The sequence below is a fragment of the Amphibalanus amphitrite genome, unplaced genomic scaffold, assembly GCF_019059575.1.
Source record: "Amphibalanus amphitrite isolate SeventyFive unplaced genomic scaffold, NRLGWU_Aamphi_draft 000919F_arrow, whole genome shotgun sequence".
Classification (NCBI taxonomy): Eukaryota; Metazoa; Arthropoda; class Thecostraca; order Balanomorpha; family Balanidae; genus Amphibalanus; species Amphibalanus amphitrite.
In genome coordinates this window covers 71,763-92,283 of record NW_024882413.1, presented here as the reverse complement: position 1 = coordinate 92,283, position 20,521 = coordinate 71,763, and the positions used below count along the sequence as shown (strand labels likewise).

Genomic DNA, 20,521 nt, shown 5'->3' with positions numbered 1-20,521 from the left:
TGTTATCCGAGGGCTCCAGGCTCACCCTGGGCCTAGTCGCTTAGCGCCCGCCGACTACACTGGCTTCTGAGGGCCCACCTTGGGCTCAGAAGTCAGAAAGCCCTAAAGCACCACATACACGTAAATATTTGGGGTGACCCACGCCGATCTCCGGGATCCTAAGCAGGCTTCTGGGAGTCCAAACTGACCGTGAGTGGCATGAAATGGCCTGGAAGTACCACGCCTATCTCTATGGGATCCCTTGCGTAACTTTTGGTTCAGTTAAACATTTTTGTTCGCGCTTGCAGCGCTTCCCTTCACACGAAAAACGAGAAACTTTTTGATCACACTCGAGGGAGCAAAACACTTCCCCCCACGGGAGCAAGGATGAATTACTTCCGATTCACACTTCCGACATTCACACTCCGCCAAATGCCCAACTTAGCTACAATCGGCGGCTGGGATAAGCCCTATGCATTTCATGTAAAACCTCTGCAGTCTGCATGCATGCCTGAATGGAGTTTTTAGCGGGGTGATCCGATTAAACGGACCGTTTTTCACCTTTTTCTGGGTGATGATCATGAGCGACGAGCGTCTGCCCAGGGGCCCCTCTGCAGTGCGTCAGCAATTGCAGCCACTGTAATTCTACCGGTCCGGTCGTTTTTGTCCAGAAATTTCAAAATTTCGAATTTTTCTGTAAAAAACATATGTCATAGCTAGAAGGCAAACTTTGTCACCATCGGATTCCTCGCACCATTGCGCGTCGAATAGTATGTAAAACGAGTGAGTAAGGACTGGAGAAAGGCAAGATTTAACACGAAAGTTGATTTTGCCCCCGAACCGAAAATCTCTGGCGACGCCTATGACTCGTAGGTATCTGAGAAGCGATTTTTTTCGAACTAGCAATGTGTCCGTACCTCCTACATTTCATATACCAAGGTGCCTGCCGCCTCGGGCCTTAGCAGTGTGCGGGGTGGGCAGGGGCAGCGGCTCCCTTCATTTACCGGCCTTTGCTAACATACCTAATACATACGCTTCGTTTCGATGATAAGGCGGAAAAGGGCGAAGTGCCAGTTGGTTCGAGCTGTGCCGCTCAGCCGCTCAGCCGCTCAGAGTAGTAAAATAATCTTGGCTCAGGCCATGCTCAGACCGTTCGAGTGGTGAAAACTGCGGTAAAACTATCCAGTGAATGTTACCATCGAAGTGTTGTCCAAAGCAGGGTGTATAGTCCTTGACGTGCGTCATGTCGTGTGAACACCCCAAACATGTGTTTATTAGTGGCGAAACGGCAAGGAGATTCCTGCAGCCCCTGCACGAGCGTGTGGTTATACTTTGTCAAACATGCATTATTTGGGATTTCACGTTTTTCGTAAACTCATTTTTTATAGTTAAATAGTTACACGCATGTAGCTACCCGAGATTTATCTAAGCGCGGATGGGAAGTCACCGGATACAAGCTGGCATGGGTAGCTGCACGCGTACAACGAAGATAGTGAACGAGATGCCCGCGAGTCAACCGCTAACGGAAAGTCTCCAGCCTTGCCATGGTTAGATTCATGTTATCTTTGGTAGTGCATAATGGTGCATTGCCGGACTGAAAATGAAATAAAAGAAAATAAGCTTCCTGTATGTTTATTGACAAATTACATAAGCGGTTGAGACGCACACGGCACAGCTGTCAAAATGCTGCTGATTTGCGACGTTTCGTTTGCACCACGCCACAATCAAGGCCGTATAAGAGCCACAATGCAATGGTACGAAACGTATTTCATCCGAGTTAACTCCCTTTAACGTTTCGCAAACCGTGTCAGAAATTGCGAAATCAAGATTCAAAACTCAAATTATAATAAGGGTTTCAATAAATCTGACAACAAGACCATAACAAGATCTCAGAATAACATAATGGTACATGGAGTTATTCTGGATCAGCTTAGGCCTTCGTAGGTCATTCAGGATCAACGAACTTGGATAGTACCTACCCTACTATTCTTGTAAACCAGAATCATGCACAAGCACTGTTATAAGCATATTGCTTACGATTCTAGCTCTGGAACTAATAAGCCTCAACGGAATAACTAACGGAAATATTCTTAAAATACAAACAAAAACAGCATTTCAGTTACAATGTATCACACTCAAATGACAATAAACCACGTTCAATCTGAAAGTAAGTCAAACTTCGATCCTGCAGTGGATGGTAGGACTAAATAAATTTCGACAACAAATGTTATGCTTATTTCTGTGAACACTAATGCAAAATTTGCGCGTTGCGTAGCATATAGGTATACCTAAAACAAATAATTACATTCATCTTGTTGCATGAATTATTGTTCCGAAACTTCGTCGAAGGTATGAATGGCTAAATGCTTCTTTAGTCGAAAACCGGGCCAGAAGTTTGTCACACCTAACATTTATGTAATTGTTAACAGTCATCTGTTCACCTATATCGAGCAACATTGGGTTTCTTTCAAACATAGTCCCGAGCTCAACACCTTTTACTCTCCAAATTGCAGCGACTGAACAATATCCACCGGATGTTTGAAGAGACGAATGACATCATTCCTGTAAACAAACACATGCGTGGAGCTTATCATGTCTGCTAAAAATACAAATACAATAAGCCATTACGTTTTCCGCGCATAATGTTATAACTCGATAACCCGGACATGAGCCGGGGTATCGAGGAGTATTGTATCGTGCAAGGGGGCCGTTATCGTGCCCATGACACTGTAATGAACCCATTTATACGTAAAAGCCCGCACGTAAAAGTGAATTACCTCGTTTTATAACTATCCCAAGCTTTTTCCAAAGTGTAGACTGTAGATATCGCTCTCAAGCGTACCTATTCTGTTCAAAAGCTTTTTCCTTTGCTCTGCTCAACATAAAACCGACAGCACATCACAAGACTCACATGTACATGTTGAGCGGGACGGCGAACAGCAGTACGGTATTTTCGTAGTAGTGGAAGCGCCAGAGGCCGTGATGGTGGCCTCGTACATCCAGATCCCAGATGGTAAAACACTGAGGAAATTCGCACTCATGTCAGCCACTGGATTGAAGATGAAAACATATTGATTAAAGCACCGATGGGAGCATGTAACGCTAACGGCTGGAAGTTGGAACAACAACAACACTAGATTGTCTCACTGCCTGAGAGCTATGTGCATTGTGAAGAGTCATAATAATGTATGCACCTAATCGGTTTATAGACTGCATGCCAAGGACGACATTCGATAACGGTTCTTACTAATAAACCATGGACCAACGGACGGTCAAACTCGCCTCGCTCGGAACGGCATCGCCAACGTTATCTCACCTTGGCAACGGTTTTGTACAGGTCTGTGTCCTCCCAGGCCTTCATTTTGAAAAAGAACGCGTATGTTTTGTTGGTGCCCTCCAATTCCAGCTCGCACGGGCCGCCCTGGCTGGGAGGAATCTCTCCCAACTGGAAGTCGGTCGCCTTGATCGGCTCCGCCTCGGCAATCAGCTGCCGGATCTCCTTTTCATACTCATCCTTCAGTAAGCTGAAAAAGCACACGGATGTTATCCAGACGCAAAACATGAAATGCGATAAAACACAGCGAGCACCAGATCCATTAAATGCTGTCATGTCTCAATCTTGCAACAGGCATTGCGCATAAGCTACAGCCCGTATAGCATATCAAGGCATATTTCCTCGACTCATTCTTTAAAAAAAAATAGTACCGTTCATGACCCTTGATCGAGTCTTCATAGAAAATAATGCAAGCAGCCAATACATTTCCTCGTTTTAGGCCTTCCACTCCAACCCTCGCGCCTCTTTCCTCTCCGGAAATCACCCAACTCACCCATTGACGTTCCTCAGTTGCACGTCCGGCAGCTGGTTGATGGTGTGGTCCTGGTAGTAGAGAGCGTGGAACGCGCTGCTCGTGTGGCTACCCGAGATGCCGAAGTGGTATGTTCTCGACACGTCTGGTATGATACACTCGCGTTCGAGCCGGTTCGAGTCCCAGCGCACCCAAACGTCCCAGTCGTATCCCTGAGGAACGGAACAAGGTGTCAATGATGCCACATCGGTTGAAGAATGAGCTGGTTCGTCCATTGTTCGTTCATCCTCTCATTATTATTCCTTTCTTATGAGAAAAAGTAGCTACAAATAGTATAATATACGAGTACATCCATTCCGTCGGGAACAGGCTTGTATCGTGCATGACGAATAAATGTCCCAGTATGTTTTGCGCAGGGCTCACCTCTCTCTCAGATGGCCAGACGTCCAGGAGCTGCTGCACGGAGTTTCGTGTCATCATCCAGCCCAGGCCAGGGAAGTATTCCACCCTGAGAGTGCAGACATCAGCGGGTCACTGAAGCCACAGCTACCTACTAACTGTTAAATCCTTCAACAGTCACATGCCAAATGAAAAGAAGGCCTCGATGCAGCATTTTTTAACTTTGTCTTTGCCACATGTGCTTAGGAATCATTCTTTAAAGGTAAGAAAGTGGCAATTCGTAATTCGTAAAAATAGCTTAATTCTATTTATGTATGTAGCTACAGATATGCATATCGGCTATAGATATGCCTTTTATATACCGTTATATCGGTTACGATAATAAAATAAAAGTCAGGTCGAGCACGATCAATGCAATCGGCGTCCGTGTACTGATTGGATTCAATATCGACAACAGTCACGTTTGCTTTGCTGACCACCACCAGCTGTTTACATCAGTTGTTTACCTATAAAATAAAGCGCAGCCGAATCGTTTACATCAGTTGTTTACCGATAGAGCGTGGCCGGATCGCTGCTGGTCGAGTCGAAGCCGTTGTCGTTCCAGGCGGAGATGCACCAGAGACTCGAGTCCAGGTCCAGCAGGTGTGACGTCTGACTGAAGTAGCTGCAACCAGAGACATCACAATGCGACGTTACTTCATAAATGAATTTATAGCAGGGAGATGTTGTAAGCAATACTTCCCATAAACTATGCCAGTATTTTTGACTTCATGCATCCAATGTTTAATTGAACAAAAGCGGTTATATCAACAACAACAAAAACAACGCACTTCCCAGGCTACTTCATATATTTTAATTGATACGCAAAACGTTCCTGAAGGTACTCGTTTAAATGGTTTTCCAGTTCGGTAATCATTATCCTTCACCCTTTCACAGAGTTACTCATTCGAGGCTGAAGTACTGACCTGACAAAGTCTGGCGACACCTCCAGGTCCTCCTCCAGCACGATCAGCCGGCTGGCGGACGGGAAGTGACGCCACACGTTGGTGAGAGCCTGACGATAGTTCTCCCGGATCCGCAGAGTTGTGTCGTCGTAATCACTTGTCTACGATCGGCCAGTGAGATCATGAACAGAACAGCATCGCAACATGAGTCAGCCTGGTAAAGTGGCATCTGATGCATTGGCACACGGTGATGACGTTGATGCATTGTGTGAGCGAAATGAATGATGTCAAAGAGAAAGTTTATCTGCAAGGTTGTTATGCAAAAACAGTTACGGTCGGATATTGTGAATTGTGACCAATATAACCAGTAAAACGCCTTTTGGGCGAAGAACGAGCGAGCGAGATAGTGAGCCCTGCACGTGCGGATGGGCGAGAGGGTACTTCCAACGGGCTTGCGCAAAGCACCCTTCTAACCGGTCGCTAGCGGTGTACCAAATTTGAACGCAATCGGCCCAGCCGTTCCTGAGATCTGGAAGCGGCATTCTGCACGTGCGCACGTGCAAACGGGGTCCAAACTGACTTTTGCACGGCACCCTACTAACCGGTCTCCAACCGTGTACCAAATTTGAGCGCAATCGGCCCAGCCGTTCTCGAGATCTGGAAGCGCCCCCTGCACGTGCGCATGTGCAGTAGCACCTTAACCGCAACCCATGGGAATGCATTGCCTGGTGGGTGCCTACCTGTATGCCAAGTTTCAGCGAAATCGCCCCTGTAATTACCGAGCTATTAAAATGGGAACAAATTTGACACCTCTTATTGTTGTATTTTGCACGTGCACTGGGGGTGACCCACATGCATCGAGAGTATACTATTTTTGGTAGAAAGGATGCAGCTACCCTATAAAAATTACCGCAAGTCAATCGCCCAAGCGGCTGCTGAGATATGAGCCTCTCAAAATCACTACTTTTGCAGAACAGCTTGAACACCCTTGACTTTTCACGTGGCACGTGCCACGACGGTCACTGAGATGTACCAAAAATAGTCAATTACGGGGTAGAAGGGATGGGGCTACCCAGCAAAAAAGACCGCAGGCCAATCAGTCCAGCGGTTGCTGAGATATAAGCCTCTCAAAAGCGTTACAGGCCGGGCCGGGCCGGGCCGGGCCGGGCCGCTCATACTGAGATTTTTCCGTTATATTGAAAAGACTCGCTTCGCTCGCTGCGCTCGCTCGCTCGTAATTACATGGCAAGAGTTTCTTTATCGGCGTGTCCAGTGGCGTGTCTTGAAAGGACATACCTGTGCTACACACTTGATGTCCAGGAGGGAGCAAAGCTCTTCAACTTCATGGTGAAGTCCATCCACAAACACCAGGATGTTAGAAACAATGATGCCCCTGTTCCTTAGCAAGGAGCTCATCTGTCTGAAAGAGCACACATGCAATGTAAACGTCGACCACATTTATTAATGCACCTGAATGCCACATAGGACGTTTCAACATAATCAACATACGTTGGCATAACGTTACGTTTCAATGATAGTGCAAGTTCAAAATCAACTTTACGCCTGCTCGGACTATTTGAAAGCTCGTCTTACCGAGCACACAAACGTGTTTGATGCTCACTCTCGTTATTTCCACTGCTGGTCGCCAGCTTCTAAAATTGATCCGTCAACTCGATACCTAGGTCATTATGCGTTAATTCATTTCGCAATGAGAATCGGACATACGCTTACTTTGTCGCGGCTTGGAACGTGTACACTAACCTGAAGAGCACCTGTGGTCGATTGCTTGCGATGATTACTATCGGGACATCGGTGATATTGTTCTCCTGCAGCTGTGAAGTTTAGTTTATGTAAGAGCTTGTCAAGTGGAAGGCAACAAAAATTAATAACTGCTTTTCAGAACTACGTCATAATATGAGATGAAATCACCAAATACACATCACAATATTCATTCGGTATGCCTGAAATGACAATAGCTAAAAATAAGTTTCTTTTTTTTCAAAACCAAGACGATGCGAAATGTCCTCGACAAGTGAGTGGCTGAACGAATGCATGGGTATACCTATGTGCTTCTGAATATTGCTTCGTTTGTTGAATTAGCAACGGAGTATGAATGAAGAAAGAAAGACACCGAACGATAACGCTATAGTTTTTGACAAAAACCTTTACTTACCAGACTGTGTTTCATGGGCAGCAGATGATGATTATTACAGTCACAAAGCTCGCCATATCCGTCATAGTTGAAGCAGAATTTGGCTCGCGCCAAGTTCTTTGGAGTTTTCTTCCACGGACAAATAACATCTGCATCCAGAACAGAATAACTCAAAAGGGACCCTGGGTGGACGCAAGAAATAGGTATCTCAAACTCGCGATTTTCACAATATTACGTGTCCTTTTTCAGATTGAAATGTTACCAATTGCCCGAAATATTGTAACACAATGGAGAAGGGACAAGTCAATTCTACAATTTAACGACACTAGCCCTGGGCTGCGGTAAGTACTACACCTTTTTGCGTTAGCTTTTGACCATTGGGCAAAACATTTGTACACATTCGCCATATAGGTGGCGCTACAAATGGGCGGTTGGTCACAAAGAATCACCATTGTGCAAAACTATTCGGCGATCTTCCTCTATAACTCGACATTGAACGAATGGTTCAACATTGTGCAAAATAAATCGTCAATGGCGAAACTATTCGTCATATGCCGAGCTGGCTCCATCTATGCCGAAGTCTGGCGAATTGTTAAACTGTTTTGCAGATCGCTCATTTCAGTGTTTAATCTGTTTTGCTGAATGGCTGAAACGAAACACACCACGCCGGAATAGTTGTGCTCAATGCCGATTGTTGAAATGGCTCCTCAAACAGTTATGGCGAATGGTTGAATTCAAATGCAAAAAGGTGTATAACCCTTCCAAAAGCCCGCATCTGTTTTTCAGACAATCTGCGACCCACCGGTGACCGTACCGCCCCTCTCCCCCATCACTGACTGACCTTTGACCGGCGGCACGGGCACATGGGCGGTGATGGCCAGGGGACTGGCCGGGGTCGGACTCTGACCGTCCTCCTCTGTGGTCGGAGACGCTCTGTTGGCCACATAAGCCTCGGTGATCACTGATCCGCCCTTGACGCACACCATGGCGTACATGTCAGGAGGCATGCGAGTGGTGAAGTGCTCGGCCCCCAGTCGCTCCAGCATCTCCTGCAGCTCGGTATCAATTCGCATCCCCGGGCCGAACTCACCCTGTCAAAGGCGAGACAAGGATGAGTTTGATTACGCTGCATCCGGTGTGTCCGGACGACTTCAGAATACATCTGTTCGATATTTATTTCCAGTTCTAACTTCCTGTCAAACACACAGTGAAGAAAACGACCACATTTGCACCGTTCAGCGCTCTTAAGTGCCCACTACTTACCACAGTGAAGAAGACGAGAACATCCTTGTCTCTTGCAGTGCGAACCAGCGAGCGCACTGCGTGACTGGCGCTCACCAGCATCCAGCCGGAGGCGACAGCGTGGCCCTGCACCTGGCCAGTGATCGGATGCACGCGCAGCACGTGCAGGCCGCGCTCCTGTACGCTGAACCGGTCATCGGGGCCGACAGATTTGCTGGGCACGGCTATCGAGTGCCACCAGGCCTGTGAATGAGCGAGGGGTGAGGTGAGACGCCCATAACGAAAATATGGAGGCGATAAATTTAAAAAAGCATAACTTATTACCGGAAAATGCACTGCTAGCTCAACCCCACTCCACTTAATACTAGCAGTAACAACTAACAAGATTTAGACACAGAATCGTTTTGAAAACTTAAATCAGGATTGGACGGTGAACACGCCAAAAGTCGTTCATATGCGGATTCAGCGACACTTAACCCTCGCCCGTAAACGGTGTTTTGCCACCTTCGCCCATGCAGGGGGGGGGGTTGGTGCGACCCCCCCTGGCGTTTGAAAACGAAGCGTCGTAGAGCTTAGCGGAAAAGACCAACGGATTGCTCTCAACGAGATCTCGCGATTGGTGGTATATTTTTTGGTCCTAGGTCACCATTTGACCTACTTATGACCGGTCAAAGGTCAAATTTTCGGAAAAATCTAACTTTTTCAGATTTCCGCGCCGATTGCGGCAAAACGGTAAGAGATATCGACTTGAAACCCTCACTATCGTGATCCTTGATCAATTCTCTATCGTTTGGTGTGTATTTCGATGTCATAACTCTAAAAATGATGCGTTGGGAGCATCGGAAGTCTGCAAGGTCATTTGTGCATTGAGTCACGTCAGGCGTGTGACGTCACTGACCTGACCCTGACCCAAAATGAACTACAAGAAACAACCGACGATGCCTGAAATGGATAGCAAATTCGAATTCAGGGCATCAAAATACCCCGAAAAGGCATACAAGTGCAAGAAGTCATTACAGGTCAACCGAGGTCACTGACCTTACCTTGACCTTTAGTGACCTTCAAAATGTCAACGGACATTGTGTCAATGTCAAATCAGCCAGTTGTGATTCTAAAACAATCCATCAGTGCGTCAGGTCAGTCGGCATTTATACCAACGTGAAGCAATCTCCAATTTAGCGTAAATCTGGCCGGAGGTTGTTCCCTTTATGACGTCATAACTCCGTGACCTGACATGACCTTGACAAAAAAAAATTATCAAAAGTTGCGCAAAGGATGCCCCAAAGGGTACTGAAAATTTGAGCAGGCTATCTGAAACGGTTCGGCGTGTAGCTAAGAAAAACCTCAGGGGGGGGGGGTTGCACCAACCCCCCCCCCCCCCCTACATGGGCGAGGGTTAACAGCGACCAATTTTTCACCCACCTGTGTCGCCAGCGGCACAAACAAATTTCACCGTCTTCTAACGTCTATGTAATATATGAGTAATCACTTTACAGTCTGACCACATTTTTGCTCATAGTTATTTAGCATCAGCAGTGCAAACTTTCCATCAACCAATATATTTCTGCCAAAGGGATTTTGCCAATGTTTTGTTTTTATGTTAACGGTAACACGTACAAATTTTGTATCGTTACTGAGCACCAGCAGCACTCACCAATTTTCCGTCCACGTGCAATGTCGCGTTCGTCTTCGTGGCTAACAGCACCAGCTGCAGAGATCTCTGGTGCTCCGGTTTCTTGGTCGGCACGTATTTCCTGCCGGGCTCGATGATGTCTGAAATAACGAATTGGCTTGATAAAGTTGCGTAAGCGTACATTTTAACCCGGCAGGCGGTGGGCCTCCCGGCCACCTTCCGCGCGGTGGGGGGGGGGCATTTTTTTGCCCCCCCCCGTATCTCCGAAACTACTTGACGGATCCGGAAAATTCAAACGGCTTTCGATAGCCCTGTCAAATTTGTTGAAGGAAGCCAAATTTCATTGACCTCGGGGTCACCGACGACGTCACAGGTCAGGTCAAAGATAAAATGTTTCACCGCTCACGGGGCTTCTAGGGAAAGCGCTATAACACCGAGAAAAACGCATTTTGTCGAAAATCAGCGATAAGGCGTCAGTTGTCTAGTACATATGTTGCTATTAGAGGTCACTGGTAATACCAGGTCAGGTCACAGGTCAGGTCACTAAAGGTCACCAAGGGTCACCACATGAACCCAACTTTACTAAGGTTGTGCGATGCATGTTTTATGGCCAGTTTTTTATTTCCAACTCAATGGTTTTGGTTATAAGACCATCAGGTACGGTTTAGGTTACTTTCTGGTGGAGGTCAGGTCAAGGTCAGGTCAAGAAGGTCAAATTTCAAAGTTGATATTTTTGCATAAAATGGGTATTGATTCGATGCAGCTCGTCACGGGGAGTCTAATGGTGGTCTTTGTTTTGCGCTACGAGGTCTAGATTTTCTAGAAATTGAGTTTGAAAATTTTACGTCATCAATTTTGAACAGTTTTTTCGCTATAACTTGGCCCAAAAAAAGGTATCGATCTCAAATTTGGTATGAAGATAGCAAGCGGTAGGGACTATCACATATATTCCGTTTTTTCGAAATTCAAAAAACTTATTGGATTTTTCGGCTATTATATTCAAAAAATCTATTTTTTTTATTTTTTGGGGTCAAAATCCAAAAAATATGAAACACCGAAATAGCAGTTTTGTAGCCCTCTTGATTCCACACCTTTTATGTCTGAAACATTTTTCTGTATCTCTAAAGCTGTAGGCCTGACAGCTCTTCCCGCGAAACCTTTTTTTGGTCGAAAATGGCAGAAATGACGTCACTCTGACGTCATTAGCGGCCAACCTATCATAGCCTTTGGAAAAATATTTGGTCACCATGTGCGCTAGCTACTCCCGGGAGGGTACTGAAAGTTTGGTGACGATCGGCGCAGCGGTTCTCGAGATATATCGAAAAAACTAAAGGGGGGGCAAAAAAATGCCCCCCACCGCCTGAAAGGTTAACCCTAGAACGCCTAGGGGGGGGGGTTGTATCAACCCCCCCCCCCCCTGAGGTTTTTTCGAAGTGCACGCTAAACGGCTTGTCGTAGCGGGCTGAAATTTTCAATACCCTCTGGGGCAACCTTTGCGCATCTTTTGCCGAAAAAAATTGATCGGGTCATGTCAGGTCACGGAGTTATGACGTCATAAGAGGTACAGCCTCCGGCCGACAGTTACCAAACGTGTGCGCCGAATCCCTAGGTTTTCTGCCGGTGATACCCACATTGTTTGATGGATCATGATGAAACTTCCCATGCATGTTGGGGCAAGCATTGGCTATCGTGTGGTGCAAGAAAATTGACCGGGTCAGGTCAGGTCACGGAGCTATGACGTCACAAGAGGAACAGCGTCCGGTACTATTTTTGAAAAGCGCCCGAACCACTATTTTGCTAATTCTTGTCACCTCAATGGGAATATGCAGCAATATTAGCTTCTATAGGGAGCAAATGGACCTCCCAAATCCAAAAATACAATCAGATTTCAAAAATTTAAATTTTGATTTTTCGAATTTCTGCCGCCGACTGTGACCTTGCCGACTTCCGGCGCTCCCAACGCGCCATTTTTAGAGCTAGGGAAACGAAATACATACCAAACGATAGAGAATTGATCAAGGAACACGATAGTGAAGGTTTCAAGTCGATATCTCCCACCGTTTTGCCGCAATCGCCGCGGAAAGTTGAAAAAGTTTGATTTTTTCGGAAAATTTGACCTTTGACCGGTCATAAGTAGGTCAAATGTTGACCTAGGACCAAAAAATATACCACCAATCGCGAGATCTCGTTGAGAGCAATCCGTTGGTTTTTTCCGCTAAGCTCTACGACCTTCCGTTTCGAAACGCCAGGGGGGGGGGGGTCGTAACAACCCCCCCCCCCCCCTGGTCGTTCGTGTTATGAGAAATGGCCTGGTCGTGCGAGGGTTAATATGTACGATTTGTTTTGCATATAGCCCGCTGTTTATGCTTATCAAAAATGAATCGTTATTTTATCTTATGCCAAAGAGCATAGAACTATACATATATTATCTGTATAGAGTGGTTAGTGCTAGACATAATTCATTCGTCGATTTCATATTCTGTAGCCATCTCGTAAATTGCAACATAAAATTCACGAGTCATGGCAATTCCCGATTCACGGTAGGTAAGTACGTCTTTTGTTTGCTCTGTTCGTTCACTGCAGTCAGGCCCTTCCGGTGTATTTAACGTTTCAGGGCAGTTAAATGAATAAGGTGAAGACATTGATTTAATCATCGGCTGTTGTGTGCCGTAGTTTGAGTTGATGAGTTGGGACGAACGTGCTTCAAATGGAAAGACCGCCTTCGCCGCTCAAACGGTCATCTCGGAGAGGTGCTCTTACTTACTGTAGCTGCCCTCACTTGTTCCTATGTCAATGTGGATATTGACTATTGAGACCACCAGCCAGCCCAAGATAGTGGAGCTATGATGAATTTTAGGACGAACTGGTCCATAGCGACGAGGTTAAAAACGACTGATGACCGATGAACCATGGCTTGTTGACCGTTTACATGTGTGACAGCTTACGATTGATATTTGCCATTTTGTATGGACATTTTTACATTGCTTATCCGTTAGTTGTATGCAGTTATGAGTAATGAAATGTGAAAGACGATACATTTTTTATCCCCCTAATCCATTGTAACACTATGTAAAATATAACACAGATGCCCTCACCTTTTCCGATCGTAGCATTATTCCACGATTTCGGTGGCACAATGCCGGCACTACAGCACACCACAACCACGGATAAAATCACAGCCAGAGAGGAGCACATCTCTGCCGAGTGCAGCATCCGACTGCGGTGGGCAGTCGACCTCGCCTCCTCTCCTGACGCTCCGGAGAGCAGCGGCGGCTGGCCGTAGCCGCCGGCTACAAGGTTCACTCACCTCTCTATGCCGGCCGCTCGCCAGGTAAGGCGGCCGGTGCTTCTGACGGCTGTCGCTAGGTGGCAGGCAGGTCATAGTAGGTGGCAGCAGATGCGCTAGCCACTGCACGATCCGACGTCTCGTGTTGGACATTTTCCCCTTTCTACTCACGGATGACGGACTGCACTGGTGCGCCGCGGTAGCTGAGACTGTCCCGCTGCGGCGCTATTGTTCCGGCGTGACTAGTCACCAAGGCACTCAAATGGTCACCATGAGAAAGTGTCGTCCCTTTCGGGATAGCCCTTCACTGATGAGTGTTGAGCTGGAGTGACCCGTGACCTATAGGGTACGGCGATCCGTGACCGACAATGTTGGTCAGTCAGGACAAGGAAATGTGAGCAGGGATGTGGAATGGCTAGTCTATGTGATCGAGAAGACAAGTGGCCGGGATTATGATGTGGATGGTATATGGTATCGCCCTGATCTTAGGAGTGAAAAATGCATGGAGTTGTACTTCTCAGCGAGAGTTTTGCCTACACCTTTCCTATATTTTTCGTTGACTTTCCGACAATCAGAACAGAAGATACGATGTTCATGCGTCTGTCAGAGTTTGTTTTGTGTAGCTATGTATTCGAAGCATAGTCGCCTTGTGTTTTTCATTTCATCAACGATGACATTGGTCACTCATGGTGACTATAAATAGGTTTGGGCGAAAGTATTTTTCATTAACCCTATTAGTGGCAGGCTCCTGGCTACCCCTATTATAGTGGCAGGGGGGGGGGGGGGCTGTTTACGACCCCCCCCCCTGATATCTCGAGATCTAACGGGCCGATTTTCAAAATTCAAACGGCATTCGATTTCGCTCAACGTGATCTACATTTCTAAAAAATAAAAATTAAAAAATGTCAATAGGGGGGTAGAGGGGGGTAAAAACGGGCAAATTGCAGATACATTTTAGACTGTTTGTCACGGCCAGGTTTCTGAACCAATCTTAGCGCAACTTTTGCCGATCGATAGAGAATGAAACAGGAATTCACATGGATCCTAAAAATATGCATTTGCAAAAATCATAGGCGGATACAGATCATTGAGATTGGGGGTACACAAAAAGTATAGTAAATAAGGTTTTTGTTGGTACTGTTTCTAAAAAGGGTGGTAATGGTCTTGTTATGTTACAATTTTTTTATGAGAGAACGACTACAATTGTATTGGTCATGCATAGGCGGTGTCAGGGCACCTATGTTGGTAGGTAAAACATAACCCCCCTTTTTGGACGCCTGGATCCGCCTATTATAGCAAAAACGTGTCAAAAGAGGATGCACAATAACTGTATATGTTATCACATGATACCTTTCATTCACTGTTCGTAAAACTGGTGCAGCATCGTGATCTTCGCCCAAATGACTCGCTTCAAGAATAGGACCCCCCAATTCCCAGTGCTCTGGAGCCGCTCCTGGTAAAGTTATGAACTTGAAATTTTCAGGGAATGTGCCCCATTTAGTTTTGGGAAAAGTCAGAAAATTTCAGCATCGTAGCTTCAGCGGTTTCGGAGATATTTCCGAAAAACCTGAGGGGTGGATGAAAACAACCCCCCCCCCCTGCCACTAATAGGGTTAATACAGTCAGCACAGCGTTCTACATTTCTCAGCCAGCATCGCTCAGCTCCGTCCGTTTCGGTTTTGATTCTCATCCTCCCTGAGACGACAGAGAATAACGAGCATCCGGCTCTGTCATCCGCATATCATCCGAGAGACATTAATAGCGCCCACTGTCAGGATCCAGGCCATACCATTACATTGGCCTCACTTCCTCAAGCTATTGCATGCAGCGCAGTTATTTTCATTGGATGCGTTCCCCATTAGTCATCGGATGGAAGCGAGGCTGATGTCTCGATGGAATTTCAATTGAATGTCAATTATCTGAGGAAAATCTTGGTCCATGAAAAATGAAACAATTGACTTATTCAGATCTGTGCTGATAATGTAGCACTGCAGATGCCAGATGGTAGGTGTATTTTGGGCCTGCCGGAAACAATTACCTACCTCTTCCAACCTCTCGGTATTCTCTTCCAATCTATTTCTCTCTCTCTTTCTTTCTTTCTTTCTTTCTTTCTCTCTCTCTCTCCCTCTCTCTCTCTCTATTTCTCTTTCCTTCCCTCTCAGATTTTTCCTCTCTCTCTCTTGCTCTCTCCTTCCCACTATCCCTCTCCGATTCCTTTCACACCTCCTCTCTCTCTCTCTTTCTCTCGCTCTTTCCTTCCCACTCTCCCTCTCCGATATTTCCTTCCACTCTCTCCCACTCTCCCTCTCCGATATTTTCGTACCCCTCTCCCCCTCTCACTCTCGCTCTCAGATATTTTCGAATCCCCGCCCCCGACTCCGATCAGCAGCTCTCCCGGGGGAGACATCCTCCAGATTAGAGTCGCCCACCAGTGAGCTCCAGCCCGCCTCCGTAGCGGGAGTTCGGGGGCCCGCTTCGCCCCGATTTTACAGCCCAGAAATGGACTGCCGAAACGGGCGCTATCGGCCCCATCCCAGCCCCTTGCGTCCCAGTGCAGTGCAGCGGCGGGACAAAGGAAGGGTAGGTGACCGTCGAACTCTTGCTTGCTTTACTGCCGTACGTTACTTTATGTACAATAGGTAAAGAAATCTTGGTCTTACTACCCCACAACACCGCAGGGATGCCATCGGACTGATTGATTCTACGACACGTGTGACTTTGCATACCTATAAGTGGGAAAAAGGATGACTGATGTAAAATTGTTGTCCCAGGCCATGTGGTTGTTTATTGAACCAAATCTATTGAGGTTAAGAGTTTTATCTTTCACACCGTTCGAACAATTTTTTTTTCTAACTTTTGCCTACGAACAGCTCCCAGCACCACTTTTTGTCTATGTTTACAAGAGTTTTGAAGTTAACAAGTTTTCCTAGTTGTGAAAGGAAATAAACTCAAAGCAATTACCGAAATATTCTGGAACATATTCGTAATATCGCACATGTATCAGGAACAGGCCTGGTGCTGGAATTTTTACTGATTGACAGACAATGATTTAAAGGGACTGTGCCACCTTTGGATTAGTTCTGAGTTGAGATAGCCAAGTTGGCGGCCAGGTTCAGAAACCACTAAATATCCTGATCGCAACATCCTCAGCTTCGTGGTGTTAAAGAAAATCGTTCCCTTTATTTGAAAAGCATGGGCCTTCATACATGTCTCTCCGCTCCTGGTCGCTCGATGACCCGTGGATAATAATCGTCCACTCATTTCGCTCCCCGTACTCAGATACGGGCCAATATCATTCTAGGGCCGAGTGATAATTATCGTCTGTTCGGCGCGTTCCCTGTCCGCCCGAGGAGATTATTCATTTCCGGCGCATACGAGACAATATAGACCACCTAGAATGGAGGTGCGCAGCGCGCCAATATATGAGTCAGGACGGCGACAAATCTTGGCCTGGTCACTTCCCAGCCGCCAGCGCTCGTTCCGGTGACCATTTTCAAATCATAAATCGTAACACAGGGGAGTTGATTGGATTTATCGACAGCGTTATACTGGACATTTCGCGCTCAATAGTTGTCTCCGCATTGCTCCTTTGTCTCCCGTATTCTGCACCACATAAATGAACTAGCTTGTTTTTATAATAGCCGTTTTCACGACGGCTATCTGGTACGCATTTGGTGCACATTTGGTGTAGATTTGGTGCAGCTTGGTCAAATTAGGTTCATTGTGTTTCTTAGAAGTTATCAGTTTCGGTTGCACAGCTGCTTATATACCTACCTGATTTTCAAATTATATTATGAGACATTGTTTTCTATCAAAACACTGAAATACATTCATGACATGAATAGGTATATGTGCTGCAAAAGAGAGTTGGTGCAGCTTTGGTCAATTTTGGTGCATTTTCCAGATAGCCCGTCGTGAAAACGACTAATATAATTATCCAGATTACAAAAGCACTTTGAAACGTTTTGTACGAATGCTATGAATATTTTTCGGCGGCTGAAAAATAAAGTCTGACGTCAAGATGGCAGATACCAACAAGAAAAAAAGAAGACATGCTATGGAGAAGTGACAGGGTATTAGAGGAATGCATTGCATCAGAGTCATGGTGGAAAGTAAGAGCACTAGGTTTGACAAGACATTACATCCTAGAACTGAGAATAATTGAAATAGTTAAGATTCAGTAAGCCCCGTTCAATCCTATCCTAATCAATTAGTGCGCTCCGTCGAAGAAAGACTGAAGTCAGCTAATTAGCTAATTGCAATCTGAATGAAATTCACTCTTGACGACTGTCGACAGTTGATGCACAGAGAGGGGAGAGAGAAAAAGAGCTGAGAGAGAGAGAGAGAGAGAGGAGAGAGAGAGAGAGAGAGAGAGAGAGAGAGAGAGAGAGATCTATTTCGGTCTATCTCAGAAGCATAGACTGATTGCTGAATGTTCACTTTCCTACGCTCTCCGAATCACCCGAATCTGCACCCCACCAAGACGATCATTGTTACAAGCGTTCGGGGAGAGACGGCTTGTTATTGGAGTGTTCGTCCCTCTCCCTTCGACTGAGTGGGGTGGATAGATGGCTAAGGGGTTAGAATGGCCCTGCTGGGGAAGGGAGACAAGTCCCGATGGTCGCCGCCGCTCGGATAGGGTGTGGGGTCTGTCGGATGGGACCTGGTCGTCACAAGGGGCAGTTCAGATTATTGGTAATTTTACCGTGCCACTTAAACTTTCTCGGGGTGACCATGCTATCTACTTTGATAACGCTTGTGACATCTGACTGATCACATTCGGGCGACAGACATGAGCACAGGGTGTGCTTCGACTCAGCTTTTGAGAAATGAGATTACGGTGGCGAGTTTTTTTTTTCTGCCATAAAGAGGCAACAGGCAGCAACTGTTATAGGTACAATAACAAATATGCTCAAGAAAACGCTGTAGGGCACCTAGGTATGTATATATTCCGATAGCAAACCTCTGGGTCATAAACAAAACATCGATAAAATTGCTTAGAAAATACGGGTGCATTGGTCTCTTAAAAATGAAGATTTGAAAACGAGCGATGTTGAACTTTACCCTGCATAGCTAACAATGAAAGTGCATATAATGTAAGACAACGACTTCAATACTGCACTTACTACACGAGCCAACACTAGAACCTAGCCAAATTTCGTTTCAGCCGCATCCATCACTTGAAAGACACAAATGTCATATGAAGTCGCAACTGGTTTCCAGAAACGACCCATATCATATTCAGAATCTGACCAAATCGGATTGGAGACCGCCTCGTCTGCTGGGAAACGGCACGGCACCCCGCCGGCCGCCGTTACAAGGAAGGAAGGCCTCGAAGAAATTCCGCCCGCTCCAGGACCGCTCGACAGGATGGGAAATTCAGCGGGAGCATTAGTCTGAATGGAGTGGAACTCAATTTAAGTTTGGCGCGAACGGATGTGAATATAAAACGGCTATCGATTCCTTTCCCGAGTAAGGAGATTGCACGCACGTGAATATCGCGCCGAGCGGAGTTGCCGACTCACTTAGCCGATATTGTAGGTGATTGATTCGCATATAGCGCATTAAATTAAGTATTCAGGCCGGTGAATGGAGAGAAGCTGGGCGTGCATACGGGGGACCGCTGTCTCACCGGGGACAAAGGACTCTTCAAATTATTGTGGCTCAATAATTATATCCGGCAGAGCTTCCACGTGGGCCCAGTAAACAAATGATAATCTAAATTGGCTATTACATCGGATTTCCTATCGTCATTTTTCATAAGGTTTTTGCTGTGTATTTGTATTTATGTAATCATCATTCAGAGCAGAGTTGAATGATTCTATCATACAGCCGTCGAATGAAGTGTAAGGCATTCCATGAATTTACGTGTCATGACTACCGACCGTGAACCAAGCTGCCTACTCGAATGGCAGTGATTGCAGTGATTGGTCAGTGCAGCGCTCTGAGTGACACGGTCATGTGGCGACGTTGTCAGTGATACCATCAGTGACCAGCCACCTAGCAATGCTCTGTCAGTGACACACTAATGACATGGCTACCTGGGATTATTGACCCGCCAGCAGCGCGTCGCGTGGGGAAGCATACATACATAGACTGCCAGAGAGGAATAATTATCGGTCCCCTCACTGCAGGATTCATTCGGCAGACGGTCATCACGCCGCAGCGGTCCTCAAAACTACACCCATGTGTCCGTAGGCCAACCCTTACCATCCATACTCTTCCAGCTCCTTTACAATGGTACCTACTATCGTTGTACTTGTACTTACGATCGTTTGCCCCACCTGCCGGTGGAATAACGTTATTCTCACACGCAGTAAACAGACGCGGGCCCTGGCAGGCCGTCACACACGCACAAAGGAGAGTCGTTACCAGGCGCAATGCGTTCTGCGCCACGGATAGGTACTTATGGGACGTGTGAATGGGGAAGAGACGGCCTACATTATAGCGTGATAAATAGCATGGAGAGAGCCGGGGTGCATTACATTAGCAGGTGCCACGCGACTTTCATGCAACATCAACTTATCGCCTGGGGGGGATGCGTCGGCATGTTTTTATGTTAAAGGTGGCTAGTAAACATTTCGTCTCCTTTTCAACTCAGGCCATAGCCGGTGTGCGAGCGGGCCAGAAACATCCGTAGGATGGCATGACAAATGAAAAATTGGCTTTATCTTTTTCTGGTTCGTCGCACAGCTCATTATAGAGTTACTTAGTCAACAATTACTCGTTCACAAGGGTCCAACACAGTGCATAAATATTGCGAAACGCACCGACAACATGAAGTTAAGCGCATCAGGAAAAAATATGCATCTTTTCTGACATTTTAAAGAAAAAAAATATTTCTGATATATTTCGAAAACTGTTTCACGCAGTTGACAGAAAAACATCAAACATACATGGAGATAAAACCATAGAACTGTGACTAATCCCGAAACCCTGCGGAGTCGCAGCCTGCTTCGATCCCTTGCTTGTCCGACCTATATCACATCCCACTCCCGCCCTCAGAGTAAGCCGACCGCCGGTGCAGAACTTGATTGGCCACCAATCTCCCGAGCAGAGGGGGAGATACCGGGAAAATCA

At 46.3% G+C, this 20,521-nt stretch overlaps 1 protein-coding gene across 1 annotated transcript; it reads right to left on the bottom strand.

Annotated features, from left to right (window-relative positions):
• Nucleotides 1-1,595: 1,595 nt before the first annotated feature.
• Nucleotides 1,596-13,435, bottom strand: LOC122368054 (protein O-linked-mannose beta-1,2-N-acetylglucosaminyltransferase 1-like). Its single transcript, XM_043341669.1, has 14 exons — nucleotides 13,251-13,435; nucleotides 10,177-10,295; nucleotides 8,544-8,765; nucleotides 8,122-8,371; nucleotides 7,302-7,435; nucleotides 6,890-6,960; nucleotides 6,425-6,548; nucleotides 5,150-5,289; nucleotides 4,735-4,848; nucleotides 4,209-4,293; nucleotides 3,807-3,997; nucleotides 3,296-3,503; nucleotides 2,891-3,000; nucleotides 1,596-2,541 (listed from the first exon to the last, which is right to left on the bottom strand). The coding sequence occupies exons 1-14, from the start codon at nucleotides 13,366-13,368 to the stop codon at nucleotides 2,475-2,477; spliced, it is 1,953 nt and encodes a 650-aa protein (XP_043197604.1). The 5' UTR covers nucleotides 13,369-13,435; the 3' UTR covers nucleotides 1,596-2,474.
• Nucleotides 13,436-20,521: the final 7,086 nt, after the last annotated feature.